The sequence below is a fragment of the Lepidochelys kempii genome, chromosome 6 (assembly GCF_965140265.1).
Source record: "Lepidochelys kempii isolate rLepKem1 chromosome 6, rLepKem1.hap2, whole genome shotgun sequence".
Lineage (NCBI taxonomy): Eukaryota > Metazoa > Chordata > Testudines > Cheloniidae > Lepidochelys > Lepidochelys kempii.
Window position 1 is genome coordinate 41,973,715 of NC_133261.1, and position 18,643 is coordinate 41,992,357.

Below are 18,643 nucleotides of genomic sequence, written 5' to 3' on the forward strand. Positions count from 1 at the left end.
CCTCTACCCGAGTTGCCCTGCCTATCAGTGAGGCCCTGTTGAGTCCCACCAAATCCATCTGGCATACCCCTGTGATATTACATCCCAGTTAAGGACTACAGATTTTTGTTCACCCATCCAACACCAAACTTCCTGGTTGTGGAGACAATGAATATGACAGACAATACCACATGAAAGCCATGCCCTATCATAAATGTCCATCTATTTGGCAGAAAGGCCTACTTGACTCTTCAATTTAGGATCACAAATTATCAAGCTGTCAAGACAAAGCACAATCGCTCAAATTATGCCAAATTTATCACCTTTATTGAGTTGGCTAAACAGTGAGAGCTGTTTCAGGCTATTATCTATGAGAGCCAACTATTAGCTAGAACATCTTTGCAGGCCTCATTTGACATGGCCTACACTGCTGCTCAGTCCAGCTCCAGCTGGCTGAATTCCCAGGGGACATCTGAGCACCTTCTCTTCGATGGTCTCAAACCGTTCGCTGAAGCCACTGATGAATGGTTGCACACCTTTAAGGATACATTGAGATTCCTTGGGATTTGCATGCCTACAAGCAAATGAAAGTTCAGCAGATCCCAAATGGCATAAAGATCTTGCCCCATTCCATTCTCAGGATTCCAGAGACTTTATGAATTGCCCAGGAAGAAATAAAGAATTCAGAGGAAGAAAGCATCTACACCTTCTGTATCCACTACTGAGCTCCTACCATCCTTTAAGCATTGGGTTTGATGAGCTGGTCGAGGGCCCAAAAGAACCCCACAAAATGGAGTTGCATCTACACCATTCCACCCACCTCCCACACTATGGCAACCATCTCTCTCACTTTGAATCCACATGGGAGAGAATTACTTCAGACAAATGGGTGCTATAGGTTATCAGATTGGGGTACTACATCCATTTTACTTCACTGCCTGCTACCCATCCCCCTTTCTTCAGGGACCTCTCTCATGAGTACCGACCGCTTAAGGCAGGAAATTGACAACCTTCTGTGCATAGAATCAGTTCCAGTTCAGCACAGAGGGAGGGGCTTTTACTCCAGTTGCTTTCTGGCCCCAAAGATGAACATGGGATGGAGGCTGATCTTAGATTTAAGACTCCTAAACAATTTTGTGAAATCACAAACATTCAGAATGTTGACTCTTGCAGCTATATTCCATCGTTGGAACTAGGGGGTTGGATTTTGGCTCTTGACCTTCAGGATGCCTACTTTCAAACTGCAATTCACCTGTCTCACAAACGATTCCTGTGGTTTTTCATAAGTCAGGATCACTTCCCTTTGGCCTTTTGTCTGACCCAAGAGTGTTCTCAAAAATATTGGTAGTGGTTGCAGCTTACCTTTTAATGTTTGGCAATTATTTTCTTGTACCTTGATGACTGGCTACTCAAGGATCGATGAGGTTTTCACCACCACAAAGATGTCAAGGTTCCTGTTCCACAAGCTAGGTTTGCAGCTCAATATCGAGAAATCAACTTTAAGCCTGGTACAAACAATAGAGTTCATAGGAGCCTCCTTAGATGTGATATCAGCCAGGGCTTATCTTCCCTCCAACAAATTCTTGATAACAAATCTCACCTCAAAGATTCAAATCAGTCCACAGACATCTATAAGAAATTGTCTTCAACTGCTCGGACACATGGCAACTTGCACCTTTGTGATGCAACATGACAGGCTCTGCCTTCGATGTTTCCAGAGCTAGCTCAGGGACTGTTTATACTCCAAAAAACAAAACAAAACAAAAACAACAACAAACAAACCACATCCTGACCAAGTTGGTGTCATGTCAGTCTCTCCTCAAGTACAAGATTCTCTCAACCGGTGGAAAGACCATGACAATGTCTGTGAGGGGATTCCATTTGTTCTACCTCCTCCCTTCTGTCACCAAGACACATGCATCTCTGATGAGTGGGGGGTGCATTTGGGGACTCACACAACTCAGAGCAAGTGGTCTGCCCAAGAGACATGACTACACACCAACCTACTTGGGTTGTGGGCAGTCAGGAATGTCTGTATCCTTTTGCCTTTAATCAGAAATAGGTCCATAAAGGTCCTGATGGACAACAGAACATGCATGTTCTGTATCAGCTGACAAGGAAGAGTCAGCTCTTCTTCCATGTGCGCCAAAGCAAAAAAGCTCTGGAACTGGTGCACAGCCAATTTCAACCTTATCTCAGCAGTTTACCTCCCAAGGATACAAAACAGAATAGCCAACAATCTCAGCAGGCACTTCTCCCAGGACTACGTTTCGGATTTGGATTCTTAGATTCTCAGTGAAATCTTTCTGAGTTAAGGAGTACCAGAAATAGACCTCTGATACTGTTACCAACAACTTGAAATGCGAACACTTTTGCTTAAGGAGGGTCTTAGGCCCTCTCTCTTTACGAGACATTCCTTGTTCCACGGACAAGAGGCTTGCTATATGTACTTCCTCCAACCCCCATTTCTGAAAATGATAAATAAAATCAAGCAGGACAAACCCAGGATCCTATTAATAGTTCCAGTGTGGCCCAGACATATATGGTATCCTTACATGATTCACTTAGCCATTTGTCAGGCAATTAGCCTTCCATCCATTCCTTATCTTCTTTCTCAAGATCCAACTGGATTCTTCACCCCAACCTGAAGATTCTGTGTCTTAAAACTTGACCCCTTGATGGCTCATGGGAATAGAGTGTACTTGTTCTGACAAGGTACAACAGGTGTTACTGAACAGTAGAAAAGATTCCATGAGATATACTTACCTCCGCAGGTGGAAAAGGTTCAGCCTTTGGCATATCCAGACATGTATTTCATCTGCTCACTCTTCACTCTCAGTTGTTCTAGATTACCTCCTAGAGCTGAAAAAGACAGCATTATCTATGGAGCTCTATCAGGGTCCACCTGGCAGCTAAAACAGCTTTTCATTCCCGGTTGAGAGTCTCAGTTTTTGCTCATCCCACAACTGTGAGGTTTCTCAGAGGACTGGAGGAACCTTTTCCCCCAAGTTAAGGGGCGTATTCTGATTTGAGATTTGAATTTAGTACTTAGATGTTTTGTGTGTCCCTCTTTTTGAGCCAATGGCTACTTCTTTTCTCATTAATTGATCTTAGAAGATGGCCTTTCTGGCGGGTAGCACCTCTGCTTGAAGGGTTGGGAAAAGAGAGGCTCTGATTGTGGAGCATCCATTTACAATATTTTTCACGAACAAAGTTTCATTATGTCCACACCCTAAATTTTCATCCAAGGTGTTGTCCAAGTTTTACATCAACCAAGTTATCCATTTATTTTCCTAGAGCCACACCAGTCTACAGAAGAGATGTTAGGAGAGCTTTAAATTTTTATTTGGACAGAACTAAATGATGTAGAAAATTATCCAGACTGTGTCCATTGCAGATAGGTCTAAACGTTCATAGATTTCCACCCAGAGACTCTACAGGTAGATTTCTGATTGCATTATATTGTGCTATAAATCTGCAGACATACAGATTCTTCCTGGGATGTTGGCTCATTCTATGATATCTCTGTCTATATCTATGGCTTTACTCAAGAGTGTTCATATTCTGGACATTTCTAAGGCACCACTTGGACCTCCACACCACAGGTAGCATGTGAACCACTGGGTGAGGGAGGCTAGCTCCCAGCCCTGCACCTTCCACCCAAGGCCCCTTCCTTTCCATGCCCCACACCAGAGCCCCCACCACCAGAGCCGCCAGGCCCCTGCCCCAGGCTACCTCCCTGCAGCACGGGGAGGACGGGTGGCGCAGCCCCAGAGTGACGGGAAGCCGGGTGGCACGGTCCAAGCTGGGATTACCCCACAGGGAAACTGGACTCCAGCTGCACGGAGCCGGAAGCAGGAGGGGTGGGGGTCTAGGGACAGCGTGTGGGCGGAGCTACGCCTGGCTGTTTGGGGACGCACAGCCTCTCCAGCCTATGATACCCATCGTCCATGCTCCACACACATCTTTTCCAAACATTAGGCAGTGATCAAGTCTTCTAGATCAGAGGCAGCTGTTGGAAACACAGTCTTGGACTGGGCTCTGCAGCCTCCCCTCCAGCTGAGGGTTCTGCTCAGTAGGTCACCTGAAGTGGAGCTCCCATAGATATACTTGAAGAGGAGGCGGTTACTCACCTTGTGCAGTAACTGGAGTTCTTTGAGATGTGTCCCTCTTAGGGTGCCCCACTGCCTGCCCTCCTTTTCCTTTGCTTTGGAGTTGTCTCTGGCGACTATGAAGTAGAAAAGGAATTAAGGGCTGTTCACCTATGCAGCCTTATATAGCCTTGGACTGGGGCACAGGTGCAGGCTGAACGGCATTACTACCAAAAATCTCTGATTAAAGGCACATGTGGTCTGAGCACACCTGAAGTGGAACACCCACCCGGACACACATCTCCAAGAACTCTAGTTACTGCACAGTGGAAGTAACCTTCCCTTTCATTAAAAAGAAAGTATTTCTCACTCTCATGGTTGATGAGAAAAGTTTAAAAATGTGACAGAAGTGCACCCTAATGTCTCCAAAACCAAGAGGCAAATAAAAAGAATACAATGCCGTTCTCCCCTCCCCCAACTTGTGATTTTAAAGCCTTTTTCATGACTTTTGGAGCCTGACTCATGATTTCTGAATGTTTGAGTTTGGCTATACTGGGAATGGGAGGAAAAGATGCAACAAACTGGAGTAATAGAGGGAGAGACAGGCAATGTGCGAAGAAGGAGAGGAGACGTCAAACAAATCCATAGTAATGGAGCAAACACAAGATATCAGACCCCGAGATGGAAAAAGTCAATGGAGTTGTGGCTCTAGCCTATAGAAAAAAGTAAATAGAAATGTCTATCACTTTTTCAGGGACAAAAGGAGACTTACAAAGAAAGCAAATGGTTTGTGAAGAAAAAGTGTTTGTGTAATTAGCAATTGCCTGCTCTCTTCAGTCGTCTTTTTCTGCCTTTGTTTATTATTGGACAGGTCATTTGGGATCGTCTGATGAAGCTCTGTCCTCTTTAGTGACCAAGTCCGCAAATTTTATTCACACTTCTTCCTTTGAAAATTCTTCTAATATTTACATCATGCAGAGTTATCTATCTGAAAAGTCCAGTAGTCAAATAACTTGCCTGCTGAATATAGCTTGTGGGCCCAATACACTGCTATATGTAAGAAAAGAAATTTAATTTAATTTCAAAAGAATGACTCCTGATTTACAGCGGTGTAGTAAAAAAGTGAATCAGGTCCTTCCTGTTAAATCTAATCTGAAACTTTAATAAGTAACCTGAATATATTTTATCTCTAATTAATAAACTATATCTTCCATTTTATGACAGACTAGTCTGAAAGAAAATGAGTGTACACAATCTACAATCCAAAATGATAGTATTTCTGGTCCTGGACAAGACGATGACATTGAAGTAAAAAATATTGTAGGCTGCTCTTCAGACATTGATAAAGTACAGACTGAACAAAGTAATGGAACTGGATGCACTGAAGCGACATATCACATTGTTGCCAAAGGTATAAATACTCAAATACACGATATAATGAGAGAGATTCAGCGCCCAAAATCAAATATTCTCATATAAATTAATGAAATTCTTGGTGTCAGTAGGTGCCACTTTGTGTAAAGTACACAAAGCTCTGAGTATAGGCACAATCCTTCCTAGAGCTGCTTTCCTCACTCAAGTATGATTTGCATGCTCCATCATCCCTTGTGGTGCAGTGTTTTTTCTGTGCCGATGTGAGGATAGGTTTGGATAAACTTGCTTATCCCCAGCTCTAGTATAGGAGCATTAGGAGGGAGACACTCTTCCCTTCTATCTGTACACGCTTGCAGGAGATAGGGTTGCAATAGCTCAATATGTAATGGTATAATTACTATTCCATGCAGGCCACATCCACAAACACTTATGCTTCATAGAGTTCTCTAAAACTTTTTTTTTTTTTTTTTAGTTTTTTAAACCTGCCCATGAAATGGTACTTACCTAAGCCCAACCTCCAAAATGACAACAATGGAAAGTCAAAACTTTAAGAGCTTCATAACTATATGGTGGTTTATTGAATCTTCTTTTTTCTTGCTATCTAATAGAAATGTTCATAGCATTGGAGTATACTTACAGTGAACAGCTTCTGTAAGTATCAGATGCCTTTGCTTTTCTTCATTGTTTAGCCACCCGAAAATGATGGCATGTTCCTATGGTATGAACACTGTCCCTTAAATAGGGTTGATGAGTTATAGATCAGCAGGATTAAGAGAAAAATTACACTAGTAAACTAGTGACTTTATTTAAGCTAAATGTAGAATGAAAAAAATCTGAAGAAATTGTTTAAGTTAAATATCTAAATATGTGGCTATAAGCAATTTAATTGCAGAGACTATTATCAGCTAGTCTGGCAAATACCAAATAGGATAGTATTACAACCAAGTCATAGAATACTTAAGTTTCATTTTTTTTAAAACAGGCAAAAATGTAAGTATATTGTTCTGTTTGAATATTATATTTTGTAAAGTACATGAATACAATATTTGTCTCTGATATTTAGAACTTTCTGATATTTAGAAAAAATTGTAACTATTTCACGTATGAGGAAAATGAACATTAATGAAAATATCAATACATCTTGGTGAATTGCATTATGCAAAAACCAAAACATTTAACATTCAGATGTTTTTGTCACTAATATTTTCATCCTAATAGATTTACGACTTCTTGAAAACTATAAGGATGATTTTAACGTTGCTAGCCACTGTGAAGAAAAGCAAAGGGAGGCTTCTCCAGGCAAAACCCTCTGCACAGATATTGATTTAATTATTCAAGGACAGACCGCGGCAGAACGTATTGCTGAGTGCAAAAAGACAGCAAATATAGGAAAAACAGACAAAATGTTCTTGGAGAAAAACAATGCAAGTTCAGAACTAAAGCCACAGGACAGATCTTGTTCATTGGCAAAACTCCCAGAGAACACAAGAAAGATGCTCTTTGACAATACTGAGGAATTTGGTGTCTGCAGTATGGATGCAGGTCAACAGACAGACTCCAGCAAGCATACATTTGGCAATGCTTCAAATGAATTAGTTTATAATACAAATGATAAGGCAGATGCCACACAGGATGACAAAGGTGTCTTTATAAATGAAGCACCAAGCAAAGAATCCAGACAGGTTATTGGCATAGAAGACAGTCCTGTAACTGAAAGAACTGCAGCCAACCACCAAACCATGGCTGAATTTAATTTTGCCATCCCGTCTCAGGTTACAGAAAGTAGTCATACAAAGTTTCAGAAATGCCACTTACAGGAGTCTAATGACATTTACTTAGATAATAAACAAGACAAAACACAACCACTTCATCTGTTAAATAGAAGCACCAGTGGCATATCCTCAGATATATTTCAATTTAAACAGATTCTTACAGATATTCAAGAAAAACACAACAGTGACACTGCAAGCACAACTAATGGAAACTGTGCACTGAACAGTACTTGTGATGCTCCAGTTCTGCCTACTACTTTCTGTGATAATGCAAGTGTGAACACGGACAATACAAAAGAAAATAACACTAATATGTCTCTGTTAGAGAATTTCAAATTAAGTACTGAAAAAGCAGATAAATGGACAAATCTGAATGATCTGCACAGCAACCAAAATAACCTGGACATTTCTAGACAGACAGAAACTGATACAAATACATATGCATGCACAGATGTTGTTTTGCCTCTGAACACAGAAAATATATGTACTTCTCAGACTATTATTCATAAAAAAATGGTTATAAACAAAATTACCACCGATAAACAAATACCCTGTGAAAAAGTTCATACAAATGATTTTCAGATACCCAAAATGAAGGATGGACAATCCCTTGTGATTAATGATAATGCACTAGAGAATACATTGTTAAGAGCGAAAAGAGAGTCATTAAATAATACAGTTCCAGGAGAGAAAATTGCTGAAGGTCGCCTGGAAGAATCATGTTCTTTACTCATAAGGACATCTGGAGATTTAGTAAACCGAAGTGGAAGGTCATCCTTTGATCTTTCAACTTCAGATAAAAAAACTGAGAAAACGCCAGTATACTTAAGTTTTTCAGATCTCAGTCCTTGGCTGAGAGTAAATCAAGTTGAAAGTCAAACAGCGTGGGCTTCAACTTCCGAAGAGCCTTTCCATTTGAAAGAGAAACTACTACATATATCAGAAAACAAAAAGATTCTTTCAAAAGCACAGTGTCAAAATCTGAGCATAAATGCTGTCATGAAAGAAACAGGACTAGGTAAGAGAAATAATTATTTACATTTTAAAGTATAAGAGGAGCATAATAGTGATTAGAAAATGAGGACTTGTGGCACCTTAGAGACTAACAAATTTATTTGAGCATAAGCTTTCGTGAGCTACAGCTCACTTCATTAGATGCATTTGAAGTGAGCTGTAGCTCACAAAAGCTTATGCTCAAATAAATTTGTTAGTCTCTAAGGTGCCACAAGTCCTCCTTTTCTTTTTGCGGATACAGACTAACACGGCTGCTACTCTGAAACCTGTCATAATAGTGAATATGTATGTAGGAAAAAATTAAATATGGAAGTTCTCTGTTCAATGTAAAGTAGTATCAGAGAGGAAAAATGTAAACCTTTTGATAATTTTAGCTATTATCTTTGAAACTTAGATTTGCCCTACTAAGATGTTGAGATTTCTCAACTAACCCACATTATAGATGCAACTAAGTGACCTATTCTGTGTTTATTCTATTATCTGACTAAATAAACTTTATCCCTTCCCTCCCTTTGTAAAACAAAATCAGTGCCAGGATAACTAAATGTAATTCTCATAGGAATTTCTATAGCAATCATTATCATTACTGCTCAGAGACCTAGACCTCAATCCTGCATCATGATCCCCTAATGTGGATAGCTGCATCCATGCTAATGGACTCTGATGCAAGAGGGGCCCAATTATAAAGGCTAAACACAGTACTAGTTTGGGGATAAGAGTGTGATCATGGGAGGTGCTGAGTACCTCTTGGAAATTTTTCACTGCCCTCAGCTCTCACAAAAATTAATGTTAGTTGTAGGGTGCTCTGTGCCTCTTCGAATTGGGCCCATAAATAGCTTGTTTGATTATATTAGTGTATGTTATTAATCCAGATAAAACTCACGCACACAAAATAAACAGAACATGGCAAAAAATGAGAAAGGAGAAGATTCTATCCTTTGATGCTTTTGGCAGAGAAAAACAGATGTGCCCATTAGAAGGTTTTCACGGCTTTTTTCTTTAACTTCTATTGTGACAATTTGGTGATTATTTGCTGAACAATATTATGCATACACAAAAGCTGGGTGAATAACAATATGAACTTTGTTATAAACATTTGTAAACTTACTCTAGTAAAATGTGAAGAAATAAAGCATATATTGTAGATATAATTTATTTTGCAATAAATCTACCAATTAGATTTGATTACTTTAATGAGAAGTGCTGCTTTTAAACTCCAAATAACCTTTTATCAAGATAGCAGTTAGAGGTAATTTTTGTTTCTCTATGTTAAAAAAAAATATTATTTTTACAGCATCCAAAATTGTGCTAGGTGTTTTAGAAAAAAAATAAGACCTATAGGGTAAAATTTTCAAATGCACTTAAATGATTTAGGTGCTTAAGTCCCAGTGACTTCCTCGCAAACTTACCTCAGCACTTTTGAAAACGTTATCCTTAGTCACTGCCCCAAAGTATTTATGTTTTTAAAAAAGCAAACAAGACACAACAAGAAAAAACAAACAAACAATGAAGGAAATAGGGGAAAAGAAAAGCTAAATTTGTAAAAATAAGGTCACGTGGGTACATATGTTTGTTATGCACATGTCTTGGCGATTTCTGATATATCTCTGTATGTCTGGATTTGTGCATGTAATATTTTTGTATTGATAAGCTATACCTCTAATTATTGAGTAACAGATTAGTGGTTCCAGTAAATACATCATTAGGCCTGAATGGCCCTTCGACAGAAGAATCCATGAGCTATAGTAGGAGGAGAACTAGATGGTCATTCCCTGGCAGGTTTCCATCTTTCTTTGACACACACACACCCACCACCTCTTTATGGAATGAGCCACAATTCCACCTTCAAATCCCATTGCCCTCTGCTTAGGGGCTATTATGTATCTGCATTGGGGCTCTAGAGACCCAGGAAAACTCCCTTCCTCTGCACCCTGGCAGCAGAGCACCAATAAAGCTATGCTAGAAGGGCTCCGTCAAGCCAAAACTATCCTAAAGTCCCTGTTAAAGGGAATTTCCCCCTACACAGATGGGACTGTAGAAGAGTTAATATAGCCTCATGCTGTATCAACTTCGTCAGATATAATCTACAGAAGTGTGGGTGGGTGGGGAATGATAAAACCCAGTCTCTCCATCCCTCAGCCTGTCTGCTCCTTGTGCATAGATTCCAGCTCTGCTAACAGCCCTCAGTAAGGTCCCAAGAAAGGAGTACAATGTTTTTGTTTGAACAAATCTCCCTGAAATTATCTGAGCCTGAGTTAATACAAATTTTCAACCAAATAACCCAATTACAGAAATTACTGTATTAATAAACAGAATAGGAAGCTTTAATTTTAAATAAAAGATAGCTCATAAATTAAAACTGATCATCGTAATGTAGGCCACAGCCATGAATCCACAGGGATGGACCATTGCAGAGTCCCATTGACTTTACTGAGACTCTGGGCAATGAAGGTTCTTTAAGTGAGTAGCTCTTCATGGGCATAAGGTTTGACCTCTGTCTCATTGCAAAGCCACAGCCTGATCCCTTAAAAACTAAATTCTAAGTAATATTTATATTATGGTAGCCTCCAGAGGCCCTGAGCAAGATCAAGATTTCATTGGTTGTCTTTATATTGGTACAGAACTTATTGGTACACAAATGTGCCTTAGAACAGTGGTTCTTAACCAGGGGTACACAAACCCTTCAGGACATAGGCGCCAACTCTGTGGGTGCACCAGGGCTGGGACAGAAGGGGGAAGAAGTGGAGTGGGGGAGTGGCTTGAGCACCGTTCGGGAACTCAGAAAGTCGGCGCCTCTGCTGGGGGTATGCAGAGGTCTTCCAGGGAATACATCAACTCATCTAGATATTTGCCTAGTTTTATAACAGGCTACCTAAAAACCATGAGCAAAGTCAGTCCAAACTAAAATTTCATACACATAGTGACTTGTTTATACTGCTTTATATACTATACACTGCAATGTCAGTACAATATTTATATTGCAATTGATTTTATAATTATATGGTAAAAATGAGAAAGTAAGCAATTTTTCAGTACTAGTGTGCTGTGACACTTGTATTTTTATGTCTGATTTTGTAAGCAAGTAGTTTAAGTGAGGTGAAACTTGGGGGTATGCAAGACAAATCAGACTCCTGAAAGGGGTACAGTAGTCTGAAAAGGTTGAGAGCCACTGCCTTAGAATATATCTACACTGCAATTAAAAACCCATGGCTTGCCTGTGACAGCTGACTCAGGCTCACAGGGCTCAGACTAAGGGGCTGTTTAATTGCAGTGAAGACATTCAGGCTTGGACTGGAGCCTAGCCTTTTGGATGCTGCGAGCTGGGAGGGTCCTAGAGCCGAGGTTGCAGCCCAAGTCCGAATGTCTACACCACAATTAAACAGACCCTTACCTGAGCCTTGCAAGCCTGAGTGAGCTGTCACAGGCCAGCTGCAGACGTCTAAGGCTATGTCTACACTAGAGACCTTACAGTAGCATTGATGCAGTTGTGCTACTGTAAGATCTCCCATGTAGCCATTCTATGCCAATTGGAGAGAACTCCCCCACCAGCATAATTAATCCACCCCCACATAGCGCTGTCCATACTGGTACTTCTGTCGGTGTAATTTGTCAGTCAGGGATGTGTTTTTTCTAAATGCAGACAGTTCACATGGAAATCTAAATGTATTGTGATGGAAGGTGTTAATAGCTGCCATCAAAGGGGTCTTTGATCTATAGTCAGTCACAGAAATCAACACCTCTGCCCTGGCTTTCTGTATTAGCCAACATTAAACCTCCTGCTTTCCATCAAGATATAGCCATAGCATGAGAATTTAAATTCACCGAAGGCTACCCTGAACTTCTCATCCAGCAGATAATGGCTAACATATCCCAACAATGCCTGAAATCACGAAAACCACTATAGACAACAAAGGACCACTTCATGTTTCTAGATCTGGTCAGGGAACGGCAAATGTCTGGACCTCATCTACCGTTCCAAACAAGCAGGTTATTACTGATCCGACAAGCCACCCTCCCAGTTTTGACCAGCCACGCAGACTTTGGACCACACTGAACTGCATCCAACAAACCATGGGAGATGCAGCTACTTGATGTACAAGTGTAAAATGAAAGACTTTCCTTTGCGCTACTGTGGTGAGAACATCTAAACCATGAAACACATCATAACGCAGTGCCCCAGGTATAGATTGAGAGGTGAATTGGATGATATCCACAGTGTCACAGAGGAGACCTAGAAATAGCTTATGGACCTACAACTGCATCTATAGGATGTTGCTCTGCAAATACCATATGTGAGAGAGCATCACAGATCTCATTAAAGTTGATGTGTGTGCTAAGTACCTTTCAACAGTAGGAAGCCACTGCCCAAGACAATGGGTGCATGGCAAGGCCAATCAACAGCCAAGGCACATAGGCTAAGTGAGGGGTTTTCTTGGGACTGTTTGAAGGAAAAAAAAAAAATCAGAAGATAGAGGATTGACTGGTTGCAGCTTGTCCCTGTGTGTGGGGGTAGAAAGCCACAGAAAGTCAGCCCAATGTGAGAGAAGTGCTGGTGAGCATGGCCCTGGGAGGAACACAAAGACAGAGGTTATTTTGGGCACAATACTCACTGAAAAGGCAGACTTCAATTTCTGAGCAAGGAAACAGCCTACTATGTTTAGGGAAACAGGGTTTTATGTATGTTCTTTTTAGAGTAACAGCCGTGTTAGTCTGTATTTGCAAAAAGAAAAGGAGTACTTGTGGCACCTTAGAGACTAACCAATTTATTTGAGCATTATAAATTGGTTAGTCTCTAAAGTGCCACAAGCACTCCTTTTCTTTTTGTATGTTCTCTGTGACTAGTATTGCAATAAAAAAGCACCTGACTCATCAATTTTTCCTCCTTAAGGAAGAACGCCCTGGATATTGGCCAACTGCTAAAGTCAAAAAAGGGTAATAATATCAATGAAAATTTTATGGCCAGTAGGGTTAAGAAAAATCAGAAGAAATTCATGAAATATAGCAGGAACAAAGGAAATCCAAACACTGATACAGGTCTCAGAGTAGATAAGGATGATAAAATTGTCAATCATGAAGCAGAAAAGGGGTAACTATTCAATTTATATTTCTGTTCTGTATTTGGACAGAAGCAGGGTGATGTATTCATATCTTAAAACGATAAGGAAATATTTTCTGTGCCATCAGTAACAAGGAAGTATGTTAAACAGCAACCATTAAATTGTTTTAAATGGACAGGATTGGATAACTTGCATCCATGAATATTAAAAGAATTGTCTAAGGATTGCTCTCAACAATTAATGATGATTCTCATTATTCCAAGATTTGTTAAAGTTCAAGGACTGGAAAAAAGTTGATGTTGAGTATCTATTTTAAAGGGTAAATGGGATGACTGGATAACTTTAGGCTGGTTATCCTGACACTGATCCCAGACAAAACCATGGAAAGGCAGAAATGGGACAAAATCAGTAAAGGATTAAGTATGGCAGTGTGATTAATGCTAATAAGCATGGAAAATAGGTCTTGTCAGACAAATGTGATATTGTTTTTAATGTGATCATGTTTGTTTGATAAAGGTCATTGTGTTGGCATAATATACTTACATGTCTGTCAGGTATCTGACTTAGTCCCACATGATGATAAAATTAACACTAAACAAAAACTATACAAAATCATTGTACTATATTCAAAGGGTTAAAAACTGGTTAACTGGTAGGCTTCAAAAAATAATTAGAAATGGGGTATTATCCTATGGTTAAAACAACGAGGAGTCGTTGTGGCACCTTAGAGACTAAAATTTATTTGGGCATAAGCTTTTGTGGGCTAGAACCCACTTCAGCAGATGCATGGAGTGGAAAATACATGAGCAGATATAAATACATGAAAAGATGGGAGTTGCCTTACCAAATGTGAGGTCAGTCTAACGAGACAATTCAATTAACAGTAGGATACCAAGGGAGGAAAAATAACTTTTGTAGTGATAATGAGAGTGGCCTATTTCAAACAATTGACAAGAAGGTGTGAGTAACAGTAGAGGGAAATTAGTATGGGGGAAATTAGGTTTAGGTTTTGTAATGACCCAACCAGTCCCAGTCGTTATTCAGGCCTAATGTGGTGATGTCCAGTTTGCAAATTAATTCCAATTCTGCAGTTTCACGTTGAAGTCTGTTTTTGAGGTTTTTTTGTTGAAGAATTGCCACTTTTAGGTCTGTTATTGAGTGAACAGGGAGACTGACGTGTTCTCCTACTGGTTTTTGAATGTTATAATTCCTGATGTCAGATTTGTGTCCATTTATTCCTTTGCGTAGAGACTGCTCAGTTTGGCCAATGTACATGGCAGAGGGGCATTGCTGGCACATGATGGCATATATCACATTGGTAGATGTGCAGGTGAATGAGCCCCTGATGGTGTGGCTGATGTGGTTAGGTCCTATGATGTTGTCCCTTCAATAGATATGTGAACAGAGTTGGCACCGAGGTTTGTTGCAGGGTTTGATTCCTGAGTTGGTGTTTTTGTTGTGTGGTGTGTAGTTGCTAGTGAGTATTTGCTTTAGGTTGGGGGGCTGTCTGTAAGCAAGGACTGGCCTGTCTCCCAAGGTCTGCGAGAGTGAAGGATCGTCCTTCAGGATAGGTTGTAGATCCTAGATGATGCGCTGGAGAGGTTTTAGTTGGGGGCTGTAGGTGGGGGCTGAAGGTGACGGCTATGGGTTTTCTGTTACTTTCTTTGTTGGGCCTGTCTTGTGGTAGGTAACTTCTGGGTAGCCTTCTGGCTCTGTCAATATGTTTCTTCAATTCACCAGGTGGGTATTGTAGTTTTAAGCACGCTTGATAGAGATCCTGAAGGTGTTTGTCTCTGTCTGAGGGATCGGAGCAAATGCGGTTGTATCTTAGAGCTTGACTGTAGACAATGGATCGTGTGATGTGGTCTGGATGAAAGCTGGAGGCATGTAGGTAAGTATAATGGTCAGTAGGTTTCCGGTATAGGGTGGTGTTTATGTGACCATCACTTATTAGCACTGTAGTGTCTAGGAGGTGGACCCCTTGTGTGGACTGGTCCAGGCTGAGGTTGATGGTGGGGTGGAAATTGTTGAAATCCTATGATTGTGTTTCTAGTGGGATCCCACAAGCATTATTCTTGGCCCAATGCAATTCAATATCTTTATCAATTATGTGGAAGAACGTAACTACTGTAAAAATTACAGATGACACATACATTGATGGAGCAGTAAATAATGATGACAGGCCTGTTATAAAGACCAAGTTAGAACACCTGAAAAAGTGGGCTCATTTGAATAAAATGTTTTAATACAGCCAAATGCAAGGTCAAATATCTAGGAACAAGGAATGTAGGTCACAAATTAAAGATGGTAGTTCGTATCCTGGAATGCAATGAAACTGAAAAGAACTTAGGGGTAATGTTGGATAAGCAACAGAACACGAGCCTCCAGTTAGGTATAATCGGGGAAATATTGAGGCAGTGAGCTAGTATTACCTCTGTATATGGCATGAGACAATACTGTGTCCAGTTCTGGGGCTCACACTTCAATAAAGATGCTGAAAAACTGGAAAGAGTTCAGAAAGCGCTACAAGATGCCTCATCCGGCACCAGCGCAACCAATATGGACAAGATCCCTGTCCCTCCAGCACTGACACCAGGATAATCAATACTAGTGGAATCCTGCCTCTCCAGGGACCTCCGCATATCGGACGTACCGGAGTCCCTGCTTCTCAGTACCGGGACCTATGTACTGAGCCTGTGCTTAGCACGGGAATATGCCATGCCATGCTCCTCCACTCTCTAGTGAGGGTTCAGACAGTGAACCAGAGGAGGTGGCATCACAATACTCCACTCAGGCCCCATATGGTGCTCAGAATCAACAAAGCCCTAAAATATGCCTTCAGGGGGCCCCACCACCACCATCCTGGTTCAGCCACTCATGGGCACCACCGCCAGGATCCATGTCTCCCGACTGGCCCTATTGGGACCCTTGGGCAGCATATCACTGGCATGCCTCTCAGGCTTCAAGCCTCACCTGACAACCCTCAAGACACACCCCCTCGGCCGCAGCATCCAGAGCTTCAGAGCCTCCACAAGACATTATAGAGGAACAGGAGGGTGGTGCCGAGGAAGAACTGACACTGAGGACCATATTCTCCTTCTCCACAGGTGAAGCAGTAATGCCTTCCCCACCATCTCTGGAAGATGACTAGTCTCTTCCAGGAGTTAGCAAAGAGTTGCAGACGCTCTCCAAATACCACTGGAAGTACACTCACCATTGACTCCTTAACTTGACATATTCCATTCTACCTCCTCCTCAAAGATCACTCCTCCCTATTAAACCACCTTAGACTCAGCAAGAACCATACAGCAAACCCCAGTGTTGGTAGTGCCTACCTGCCAGTGGGCAGACAAAAAAATAATATGTCCCCACCAATTAATCTGAATTCCTCTTTTGCCAGGTTCTGCTCAGAACACATCCAACCTCCCTGTTTCACATGAATCAACTGAGTCACCTTCCAATTTTTTACCCCAAGCCTCACCAACAGGGAGGCTGTATTGCATACACTAGATGTCAGGAGAGCCCTGGTCTTCTTCCTGGACAGGTAAAAGGTCTTCAGGAAGTCCCCTAGGGTTTTCCGCTCCATTGTGGAAAGATCCCAGGGTTCAGCAACATCAGCCCAAAGGCTCTCCAAGTAGGTCTCAAATTGCATCAGACAGTATTACCAAGCTCGCAACATGACCCTTCCAGACTCTATTCATACACACGCCACAAGGTCAATCTCCTCATCTTCTTCCAGAATAGCCTTATCTCAGAGAGCTGTAGAGCAGCGACATGGGCATCAGTCCACACTTTTGCAGAACACTATGTGATCACTGGGGACTCCGCCTCCAATGCCATCTTCAGCTCCACAGTGCTGTCATCTGTAACTGACCTGACTCTGAAGTCCCAGCCGTCCAGAAGGGGTACTGCTCAGGAGTCACCTACAGTGGAGCACCCATAGGGACACTACTCAAAGAAGTTACCTTGTGCAGTAATGATGGTTCTTTGAGATATGTATCCCTGTGGGTGCTCTGCAACCCACGCTCCTCCCCTGTACTTCAGAGTTCTTGTCAATGAGTCTTCTGTAGAGAAGGAACTGAGTGGGGGTAGCTTTTATGTGCTGGCTAGCCTCATGGTACAGCCAGAGCAGAGAGAGCACATGTGCAGGCCTAATGGACACTGCTACTGAAGTCTCCAATCAGCAGCACAGGGACGCAAACACACCCACAGTGGAGTACCCATAGGGGGACACATCTCGAAAACCCATAGTTACTGCACAAGTTGAGTAACTTCTTTTCAGCCATTTGGTCCTTCTGCAGCACTGGGTATTCACCAAATGCTTGACAGTCACACCAAGGGTGTAATCCATGTGGACAATGGATCTCAAAGAAATACAGGCACAGTAGGGTAAGTAACTACAAAACTTTTACACATTTATACATCTGGTTAGATTAGAAGATTATGTTGCCATGTGGGATACCTGACTTCAATTCTCAATACAAATGCATTGCTCTCAGACTGGTGCATTGCAGAAATAGTTAACAGCCTATGTGAGGGAATTCCTTATCCCACTCAATCACAATTCTGCCAGTGAATTAGGGAGTGACATTGATAGGTTCCAGAGAGCAGCCACAACACATGATCTCCAGGGTGAACTGGGATGAACTGGGAAATAGTAGACCTTCCTGAAGAATAATAACAAAACCAAACAACAAAAAACTAATGAAATAGAACATTATAATTAGACTAAGGTCTCCTGCTGCTACATACATGTGAAGGCATTTACAAAAATTAATGCCAAGGCAAAGCACATATGTATATTCATAGTAAGATAACTTTTGCTACTGTACCAAATGATTATGTTACTTTGCTGCATCAACATTGACTCATAACAGTAACTGACTACGCTGACTGGTTTAGAAAATAGACTTCAGCCCTGATCCTGCAAAGATTTAGGTATGTGCTTAATGTCACTATTCATGGCATGGAAAGTCTTTGCAGCATTGGGCCTTACTGTGTGCTGCAGCTAATCTATAGTACAGCTTAAATATAGCACCTGATTAAATGCTTATGGTCCAATTTTCAGAAATGCTGGGCACCACAACTCCAGTTACATCAGTGGTTGCTGTGGGTGCTCAACACCTCTGAAAATCAGGCTAATATTGTTTTAAACATATCTAACTGTAATAAGAAAGCTAGTTCCTGATTAGCTAGTTATTTAAAATGGCATTCAGTTCCTAATGATAAGCCATTCAACAATTTGACAGAATGGCACTGATTATATTTTATCATCTTACTCAGAAGCTGGTATTCATAGACACTCATTTCAGGAATCAGTGTTTTAACTAGAAGCTATGATTTACGATATAAAAAC

At 41.2% G+C, this 18,643-nt stretch overlaps 1 protein-coding gene across 1 annotated transcript in view; it reads left to right on the forward strand.

Annotated features, from left to right (window-relative positions):
* The window catches only part of CCDC73 (coiled-coil domain containing 73), a 140,480-nt gene that overhangs the window by 109,323 nt on the left and 12,514 nt on the right, over positions 1–18,643 (forward strand). Inside the window, exons 15-16 of the mRNA XM_073350326.1 lie at positions 5,295–5,481; positions 6,663–8,234. Of these exons, the coding sequence (XP_073206427.1) occupies positions 5,295–5,481; positions 6,663–8,234 (1,759 nt within the window). The remainder of the gene's footprint in view (positions 1–5,294; positions 5,482–6,662; positions 8,235–18,643) is intronic.